This window comes from Condylura cristata, unplaced genomic scaffold (assembly GCF_000260355.1).
Source record: "Condylura cristata isolate star-nosed mole 26May11 unplaced genomic scaffold, ConCri1.0 scaffold00008, whole genome shotgun sequence".
Classification (NCBI taxonomy): Eukaryota; Metazoa; Chordata; class Mammalia; order Eulipotyphla; family Talpidae; genus Condylura; species Condylura cristata.
In genome coordinates, this window is record NW_004567109.1 from 21,419,966 (window position 1) to 21,430,597 (window position 10,632).

Sequence of the window (10,632 nt, forward strand, 5' to 3'; positions counted from 1 at the left end):
CCCTGCACAGAGCTAAGATTTTGCTTACACTAATTCTGATGTGTGGGTTTTTTCACCATCCCCAAGCAATTCTCTGACACTAGGTATCCTACAATTCAACTTGATTCTGACACTGCATAGTGACAGCATAAGGTCAAGAAGGGACTTTTAAAGCATGGGATATACATATGTCTTTATGTCCCTGAAAATGCCAGTAAAGTCAGTGGTTCCTAGTATTGTGAGTTCTTTTTAAAGATTGATTTATTTATGCACACAAAAGCTGGGGTGAAGGCCAGAGATACAGAGGGCTGAGAGGTTTCACCAGAGATTGAGTGCGGAATGTAACAGGGAGATTGACTGAAATACACTGCTGAGGGGAGCGGCCAGTGAGGCAGGAGGGGTCTGCTGTGCAATGTGGGTCAGTGGCTGTGGACAGCCTTATATTACTGCAGCTTAACTTGTGCCACCAGGGAGGGCCTTCCAGTGGGTTCTACTGCTGCTACATAACAGTACATTTCCTTAATCTACTCACTCTTCCAAGTAACATTAGAATCTCACATGACTTGTAAGATACATCATTATTTTACATAGTAAGAGGGAAAAAAATGCTGCCTATTAAACTATGGTATACCATAGTTCGCAAGAGCAGTTTCACAGATGTTGAAATATGAAAAAAAAAGTCAAGGTAATGATGTTTTCCTTATCTTTTCACTTCTGAAACCTCTTCCTACTTTCAGCTTTCCGTCTGAGAAAACAGAAGCACTTAGAAAATGACAACCACCTTTCACCAACAGCAAATATGTGTGTCTATCTGCATCTGTGCCTCAAAACTCCGCACACCCTATTATGTCAGTGGCTGGATTGTCTAGACCTACTTGGAAATGATCGTTCCAGACACATACTGGATTTCAATCTTCTCAAGAACTTTCCTCCTGCAACTGCACTGTCTCTCCTATATTGCAATTATCCCCTCTCTACTGTGTCATTTAAATAGCAATATAAACATACTGTGATTTCTTCCAAATTGAAAAGAATCCTGGCCAAAAACCTACATGCAGTTACAGATGTGGTTTTTGCTATCTTTAAAAAGCAAAACTTAAAAAAAAGTCCATATTTGCTTTCACCACTTCCTCTCCTATTTCATCCGACTGTTACAAACACTTATCAGACTTCCACATTTGACATTTGACAAAACTGCACATTTCAACAACCTCCACGTTGCTGACTACCATGGTCAAGTCTTAAATTCTCATCTTACTTGACCTATCAACACTACTGAAGCCCGTGGTTCACTTCACTTCCACTTCTGGAAACTGCATCTCCTCTTGATTTTGACAATCCAAGTCTCCCACTTTTCCATTATCCTCACAGATTATTCCTTCTCAGTCTCCCTTGCTAGTTCCACTCATCTCCCCGACTTAGACTAGTATATTTCTTTTTAAAAGAAATCCCACTAGGTAAATTATCCTCTTAACATTAAGGTTTAGATTTTCCAGTATCAAAAATTCTGATGCCTCATTTTCTTTAAGCGAAAGTGATAAACACACTGCCCCCTTCAAAGTGAGCATTGATCTCAGGGTAGCCCCACAGATCCCAACGCCAGACTCGCCCCCTAAGAAAGGCAGCACCTCTGACGCGCTCCGGAAACAGGCTCTTGAGGCCTTGTGGGAAATGTAGTCTCGGGTGACTTGCCTTCACCGCGGGGGAGCCTGGGAATTCTAGGCGGGCAGTTACTTCCGCACAGGCGCCGTGGGTCGCTAGCCTGGATTCTGTAATCTTCCAGCGTGCGCCTGGGGACGTGTGGGCGGGGGCTTCCCGGGAGTTTGTGGCTGGCTCTGTAACCTGATCTTCGGTTTAGAGTCAGACTGGGAGCGTGGCAGTGAAAGGGTGGCAGGTATGACTCTCTGGGATTTGGGGGACGTGAGGGAAGGACAGAGAGAAAGATAGGTACCGGTTTGTTGATTTATCCTGCCGAAGATAAAACTTCACAGTCCCCACGTGTAATGGCTTTGTGTTTGGGTGCCTGGGCCCTTTCTACCTCTGGAGTCGTCCGGAGACAGTAGGAGCTGGATTTCGACTGCCACTCAGTGGGTCCCCAGATCCTGGTGAGGCTGGGGTCAGGTTCAGTTTACAGACAGGTCACCGTGTAGGAGTCTGCATCCAACTCTTTTGTCGATTGCAGAAGCAACGTTATCCCGACCAAAGCCTGCAACTGAGAATTTTAAGCCTGTCAAGAAACTAGGAAGAAAGCATTTTAGAGAAACTGCTTTGCATTCCCGGTCTTCTGAAATAAGTATTTTCTGTTTTGCACGTGACTTAACTGAAGCTGACAGATGAAAATACTTGCCTCAATACACACAGCTTAGTAAGTGGAATAGCTGAAATTCAAACCTAGACGAGTCGTCTTCAAACTGTATTTGCAAGCACCTTACAAAAAGAGAAAAAAGTCGATTTCTTCTTTTAAAATATTTGAGCATTAAATGCTGACTTAAGTTTTGTGATTTTATTTTTGAGTCAGGGAGTCTGCAGATCTTCCCAGTGAAAACTATAAATAAAATCGTGAATCTCTCTTGCACATGTTAACCTTTCAAGGAACCCAGCAAGTGCTGTTTATAATTTCAGAAAGCCCAGATCTGGCCTCTAAGTTTCCAAAGAGAGAGATGTGGCGTCTAAAACAGTAGATACCAGTCAATGTATACCAGAGAATTACAGAAGGGAATGTGATATACTGAGCTTCAGAATCAAGGCTTTTAACTCATTTTTTAATGAAGGGCAAAAAAGATACATTGCTGGGGGAAAATTACTATCACTGATTCAGGGGTTAACTTGTTATATCAGAAGGACAGAAATGTGCATCCTTATCTAAATTTTATATAATCATAACAGTCATGAGCAGAGAAGGATTAATGCTTAAAAAATATATGACTTGCTACAAGCATTATCCTACTAAGTGGCATTTTCTGAGTCTGACATGAGGGTGCTTCTCTTCTGATACAGCAGGGTTCTACTTTGCAGACCTGGTTTCTCATGTCTTTCTGCTCCCCATCTACTCAGATTCTATGCAAGAGGTGCAGACAATGATCAACTTCCAGGTAAGGCAACCATTTGTACATTTTAATTTCTCAAAATCCATTTTAAAAGGAAATGTGTAGTCAGGAGAAATGTACATTGACTAGACGATGTCCAAAAGGAAATTTTAGAAAAGTGTAAAATTGTTAAGTTATAGACAGGTTATAGAGTTGCCATATAGTTGAAATAAATTTGAACAAATAAATGTATGGCCAGTCTTTCTGATGATCATAGAAAATGGTTAGCCAACCAATTAAAGTATTGGTGTTGCCCATGAGCATAAAGCAAAATAATTCTCTAGATAACTTTTTTCTTGGCACAATTCTGAGAAGAAAATATCTTCTCATGGATTTCCATAGAGATAATGTTAGGAATAATATTTATAGCAACAACACTGTGCTAGATACAACATAAGGAAGTTCTTATGACTTCCTTAGAACATAGTGCCAACCAGAACTGTCTGAACTCAGTTCTCAAGTCCAGGTACTTAGCCTTTGTAATGTTATCTGGATCCTTAAGTACACCTTAGACTTTTGTAGTGTCTCCAGTAATTTTTTTTTAAATTCTTGAACAGTTTTAAAACCAGCTTGTCAGGGTCCATAAAAGAAGATGTTAGGTATTTTTTATTTGATTCCATTAAACTTTAGATTAATTTGGAGAGAATTCAAACATTTTCAATAAGTTTTCCATTTATTAAACTTTTCTTATAGGTCCTTCATTACAGTTCTGTCAGTTTATTATAATTCTTGTACATTTTTACTATGTTTATTCTAACATGTTTTAATTTGCTATTGGTAATGGGATGGAGTCTTTGTAATTTCTGATTGGCTGTTCTAAGGGAAAGTGTGAATTAACTCATTTGAATTCATATCAACTTATAGAACTATTAAGTCCAAGTCACACACTCTTCAAATGGTGCTTTGTCAATTACTAGCCAGTTTTTATGTCTTTTCTTTTTTCCTTGTCTGGTTGCAGTGACCAGGGCTTTTAATGATTACGTTTTTAATGTAATTGTTAGGCAAAAATGTCTGTTGTTCTTATTTTAATAGGAATTCTCCCAGTGTCTCACTGTTACCTTTTTGTTTTGATTTTGTTTTTAATCAACTTACGGATTTTTAGCTTGTGAGGATTGTCTTTATAAGATGAGAACATTTTTCTCATGTTCGTCCTGTCAAAAAATCCTATATTTTGTCTAAATATAAAAGTTTAGAGAATTTCTGTTATATTTCCCAGTCGTGAGCTATCTTTGCATTCCTGGGATAAGCAGTACATATTCAATTTTTTAAAGTGCCAAATAGTTTCATCACGTTTTAAAAAATCCATTTGTATATGGACATTTGTGTAGACATTTTTTCTACTCTCTTAGGTTCATATCTAAAAGGAAGTGTTGGGTGACTCTATGTTGAATGTTTTGATAAACTGACAAACTGTTTTCCATGCTTCCTGTACCACTTTACAGTCCCACCAGCAGTTTACAAGTTTCAGTTTCTCCACGCTTGTAACTATTTATCTGTAACGTTACCCATCTTTGTGTGAAGTGGTACCTCATTGTGTTGATTTGCATTTTACTAATGACTAATGATGTTGAACTTTTTTTTTTTTTTAACTAAAGATGTATTTATTTATGCTTACAAGAACTGGGATATGGGTCAGAGGTGGAGAGGATTCACCAGAGACAGATGGGGAACAGAACAGACAGATATTACTGCTGAGGGGAGAAGCAGGTGGATCAGGAGAGGTCTGCCAAGCCATGTGGGTCAGCTCCCTGACCAGGGATTACCAGATATATGATTTGTAAAATTTCTTCCCACTCTGTGTATTTTTCACAGGCTGTGTATTTGCACTTTCTTATGGTATCAAAAATTTTAATGAATTCTAATTTATCTTTTGTCACACTATGTTCAGTATTAAGAAAGCATTGCCTAATCCAAAGTCACAGATATTTATGCCTATGCTTTGTTCTAAGAATTTTATAGTTCTAGCCCTTACATTCTGGTCTCTGATCCATTTTAATATATGAGGTGAGGCTGAGGGAACCCAACTTCATTTTCCATCATTGAATTGTCCTGTCTCTAGTTGAAAATTTCAATATCATTTGTATTTTTATCATCAGGTATTTTTTGAATCACATGTACAACAGTTATCATCTATGACTTTCTGAAAACTCACCAGGGAACGTGATATTATAATACCATACCTTGATTGCCATGATTCTCCTGCAAGTCCCCGACCCTAGCACTCTTAAGTTTGAAGATGCATGTGCTATTTCAGGAATCAGTGGTGTTCCAGGACGTGGCAGTGGACTTCACCACAGAGGAGTGGCAGCTGCTTGACTGTGACCAGAGGACCTTATATTGGGATGTGATGCTGGAGAACTTCAGAAACCTCATCTCAGTGGGTAAGGACGATGGGAGGCGATTCCTCAGTGTCATGCACATTGTACAGTAGTGCTCTCTATCCTTTTAAGACTTTTGAAAGCTGTGAACTTTCTGAAGCATTAAGTTTGGCCCTAAATTCTAGTAGTCAATCTCCTAATCCCCTTTAGGGATCAGCTTATGCTTATGTTTCCAAAATGGAGGCAAAGGATCTTTTCTAAAATCCCATTTGTCATCCATTGTAGGCCCTGAGAGTCAAGGAGACCGAGCTGAGTTGTGAGGTAGTTGTTTGTCTTTGGCACTTTTGTCTTTCAGTTCTGTGTTATTTCCCATAAACAGGGGCTCCAATTACTAAAACAAAAGTGACCTTGAAGGTGGAGCGAGGACAGGAGCCATGGATGGCAGAGGGAGAGAACGCATGTTGGAACTATCCAGGTGAGTGAGAGAAAACAGGTAGGCAGGAGTGTTTGGAATAGAGTTCACAATTGGCCAAAGACAGGCATCTTTGAATATTTTTCGAGAAGCACCTCTTAAAAGCCATGTACACCTTTAGAAATGACTGGGTACACCTTACATAACAGCAGCAGAACCCCAGATGTTGCTTCCACTTTTGCTCTCCTCATGTAGCTGCTCTTGGTATTTACTCAGTTCTTGTGTGAAGGGATATCCCATTCCTCTGCTCTGGCTTCTCACACTGCCTGTTTCATCTAGGTCCTGGCTTTGTTTTCTTAGTTCCTAAAACCCTCATTCTGCTCTACACATCAGCATGACCCTAGCTCTTTTCCATACAGCTCGTTCTTATGGTATAGTCAGATTGTGTGAATGGAGAGTGTTAACATTTACCTGAGGCTTATTATAAAGATTATAATGCATTAATACATGCAAAACCCTTCACATAGGGCAAACACTAACTTTTCAGCACATGATGTTACCCCTTTAAAAAAAAAAACCCAACTTGTTCCTTTTCTTGAGCCTTATACCCCACCTTGCTCATCTTTAGTTTTCTGCTAATGAGTTATTTTCTTTCTAGTACATCTTTCTGCTGCACTTGGTATTATTGCTATGTTGGAAGTTCCTTCTAACTTTGAGTTGGTTCATTGCTAATCTGTCCTCACCCTTTGTTACTGCTTATTCACTTTTTGCTTCTTTCCTTTTCTTCCATCTCCAGAACTTCTCTTCATAGCAACTTCCTCAGAAACCTCATTGCTCTAAAAACTAAACTTGCTTGCTCATGCTTTCACCAGCATCTTTGCCTTCTTCAACTTTCCATTCCAAGAATTTTACCTCACTTAGCCTTATTGTTTGTTTTTCATAGTAACCAATATTCTTTAAGCTTCCCCTCTATCTTTATGTTACAGTGAAGCATAATGACTGCTTTGCAAACTCAAAATCACTGTGGTAAGCGTTTTGTCTTAACTCTTTGATGAGTTTCTCCTTCAATACTACTGTGACTTAATACCTTTGATTTCAACTGTTAGACCAATTTAAAATAAAATCTTCCCTTGCACAGAACCCATAAAAGAAGTATATGCCAAATGATTTAGACACCAGGGATTCCCTGAACCCCAATTCTACTGATATAAATCAGATGAATTTTAACTCCTGATACTATATCTAGGCTGTTCATGTTACTGTGTTCCCAGTTCCACTCTATTTTATAGTTAATCTTGAATGTTCTTGCAAGGTTTATCTAAATTAATTCATTTTTCTTGTCACTCTCCTAACAAACATAAATACTACTTTAAAACCTGTGCTATCATATTTAAATGGATTTTTAGGTCTCCTGTTATGTGCTTCCAGCTTTTTTATCCAGAATTTTTCATCTTTTTCCTATGGCAATTGAGCTCTTTAATATCCTCTGTACACAATTTTCTTCTCTGCATCAGTTCTTTTGATTCTACTATGTTCCATTTAATTAAAACCAACATGCTATTAAATATGTTTCCTGAGAAGGATTCAAAGAAAACTAAAAACTGTTTTATTTCCATATATGTAAATTGCAGTTGAAAAGGCAAAACATAGGCATAAAAATTATTTTAAACTTTGATGAGCATGGAAAATTTGTTCAATGTACAACATTTTAGTTTTGTTCTAGTTAATAGAATGAATGGTTTAGGCAACTGCAGTGACTAGCTTAGAAGTTAGAGAAAATGGATCTTAAAGTTTAAGGTATACAAAGATTCTTACCTTTTTTTTTTTTTTGAGATCTTGATAGCTCCTTCCTGAAAATATATGCAAACTAGTTAGAATTAGAGGAGTTGGGGGAGGGCAAGCTAAGGTGCAAAAGGTATGTGAGCAAAAGACTGTAGTTATGTAGAGGCCAGAATCCTTGGAACAGAGGATATTTGTTGAAGACTAGTGAAAGGCATGCTTAAGAACCATGAGTGAATTCATCATATTGCCTAGTTTTGTTTACCAAGCTGATCATTCTGGATTTTTCATTTAGTTGTTATTGGTTGAGGTAACACAGTGCTGCTTCTAGTTGGTTGGAATAGAGAGGAAAGAAGAAAGAAACTAAATCTCCATACTTAGACTCACTCTATAAAGAAATATTTACTAGTGGCTGTAGCCCACTGCTCAGTGCAGCTTTGCAGAGAAGGATAAAGGGTGGAGTAAGACTAAGGATGTTGCATTAAAACCGTGTGGAAGAAAACACAGAAATTATAACTTCTTCCTAATTTTTAAAAAACATTTATTTATGCATACAAAAACTGGGGTATAGGCTAGAGGTGAGGAGGGGGTGAGAGAATTCACCAGAGACGGAGTGGGGAACAGAACAGGCAGACTGACAGAACACACACTGTTGAGAGGAGTAGCGGGCAGGTCAGGATAGGTCTGCTGCATCATGTGGGTCACCACCCTGGTTAGAAATCAAACTCTTGCTGCAGTGGCTACAGATAGCTTTATAGTGCTGAGCTTTAATCCCTTGTGCCACCAAGGAGGCCCTCTTATTTTTTTTAGTGTAGTTTTTGAATTTATAGAATTTTAAGGCTAGAAGTTAAAAAAAAATGTGACTTCAGGAGCAAAGCCGCTTTCTGGGGACTATTTAGTATATAAGAATAACACTTGTCAAATAGAAATATGACAATTGGGTGTTACATATAGAAACTTAGCCAGAATGAAAATAAGCAGACAGAATCTGCCTGGGCTAAGGATGAACTTCCGCCAAGTGACCTGCCAGATATTTATGTTTCTGAACTTATTGGTAAGAATGAAGTACAGATGTCTCAGCTGTGGTTTGGATGGGGTTAAAAGACTGGAAATAAAAAAAGTATTACTGAGTGAATAGACATTTTCCTTAGATGGTAAAAAGGAAAAAAGGACATGAATGAGGAAAATGATTTGTTCTACCAGCGTAACATAGGAAATAGGTAATGCAGACTCTGATTGTCATCAGCCTTTTTTAGACCTACCCTCTGATTTTTGCCCCAGACGCCTCTTCTCCTATCCACTAATCAGACTTCCACAGTGCACGCTCTTCATGCTGTGAGCCAGCCACGCAGCCCTTTTGACATCCCTCGTACCCTACTCATTTTACTTATGCCTATTTTACTGTCTTTCCACAGGTCACAAGTTAAGCATCTATTATCATTGTCATTCATTTGCTCAAATTTCCTCTTTAGCAGTTTGATATTTAAAGCTCTAGCTTAAAGCAAATACAAGATTTATTTTAGAATAACACACTAGATTTGGAATCATAGAAGTGTCTCTCTATAATATGTTAATGAAAAATTAACCAGGAGTGTTTTATTGTACTTCTTTTTAGAAGCTGACTGCCCACATATTGATGAATCAGAGCAGCACCAGGGAAACAAAGGCAATTTTTTAAATTCAGTTTTGTTCACATTCAATAAAATTCTGACTACGGAGAGACTCCATGGTTATACTATGAACACAATTCTTAATCCTGCAAGAAAAAAATCATATATATGTAAGTCATATGGGAAGACTTTACAACCTGCTTTAGATGAACTTAATTATAATATAGATTATCCTGGGGAAGATGCTTATAAATGCAATGAATGTGGGAAGGCCTTCAAAAAGAAGTTTCATTTCATTAGGCATGAAAAAAATCATATGAGGAAAAAACCCTTTGAATGCGGTGACTGTGGGAAAGCCTACAGCAGGCGGGCACACCTTGCAACTCATCAGAAAATTCATAATGGCCAGAGACCCTTTGTGTGCAGTGAATGTGGGAAAGCTTTTATGCACAAAGCGCAACTCGTGGTCCACCAGAGACTTCACACGGGAGAGAAACCTTATGAGTGCAGCCAGTGCGGGAAGTCTTTCACTTGGCACTCCTCCTTCACTCAGCATGTGAAATCTCACACACTGGAGAACTCATTTAAATGTAAGGAATGTGGGAAAACCTTCAGGTATAGTTCATCCCTTTATAAACATTCTAGATTTCATACAGGAGAGAAACCCTACCAGTGTATTGTGTGTGGCAAAGCCTTCGGCAACACGTCTGTGCTTGTTACACATCAAAGAATTCATACGGGAGAGAAACCTTACGGATGTATGGAATGTGGCAAAGCCTTCATCAAGAAGTCTCATCTCCTTAGACATCAGGTAACTCATACAGGAGAAAAGCCCTATGAATGTGATAGGTGTGATAAAGCATTTTCCCAGAAGTCAAATCTTCTTGTACATCAGAAAATTCATACATAATATTCACTTTATGAGAAAGCCTTCAGTATTAGAGAAATCTGATTAAGTAACATGGTGAGGAGAAATCCAACCGTTTAGATGAATTTGGAAGAGTAGATGCTTGTAAAATATAACGCCAGTCAATTCTGAAACTTGTAACAAATTTTACAGGAAAGATCACAGAAAGCACTGAACTGTAAGTAATAAGTCACTGGAAAGTAAACACATTAAATCAAGCACATAGTAAGAACTATATACCAACCCTGGTTTAAAAAATTTTTTTAAAGATTTATTTATTGATTCATACAGAACTATGGTACAGGCCAGAGGTGCGGAGGGTGAGAATTCACCAGAGACAGAGTGGGGAGCAGAACAGGCAAATCAATGAAGTATACTGCTGAGGGGAGCAGCAGGCAAAACAGGAGAGGTCTGCTGTGCCATGTGGGTCACTTATGGGACAGGGATCGAACTCGTGCTGAAGTGGCTATGGCTTACTTGCAGTGCTGGCTTTAACCCACTGCACCACCAGGGAGGGCCCAATTTTGTAAAATTTTATAAT

The 10,632-nt window shown here is 38.6% G+C and overlaps 1 protein-coding gene across 2 annotated transcripts; it reads left to right on the plus strand.

The window, feature by feature from the left end:
• Nucleotides 1–1,775: 1,775 nt before the first annotated feature.
• Nucleotides 1,776–10,390, plus strand: ZNF684 (zinc finger protein 684). 2 transcript variants are annotated; one of them, XM_012722534.1, is made up of 5 exons: nt 1,776–1,873; nt 2,977–3,071; nt 5,320–5,446; nt 5,763–5,858; nt 9,190–10,390. In XM_012722534.1, the coding sequence occupies exons 2-5, from the start codon at nt 3,039–3,041 to the stop codon at nt 10,092–10,094; spliced, it is 1,161 nt and encodes a 386-aa protein (XP_012577988.1). In that variant the 5' UTR covers nt 1,776–1,873; nt 2,977–3,038; the 3' UTR covers nt 10,095–10,390. The 2 variants fall into 2 exon arrangements, with proteins under 2 accessions (XP_012577988.1, XP_012577987.1); XM_012722533.1 differs by lacking the exon at nt 1,776–1,873 and adding an exon at nt 2,264–2,344.
• The last annotated feature ends 242 nt before the right edge of the window (nt 10,391–10,632 follow it).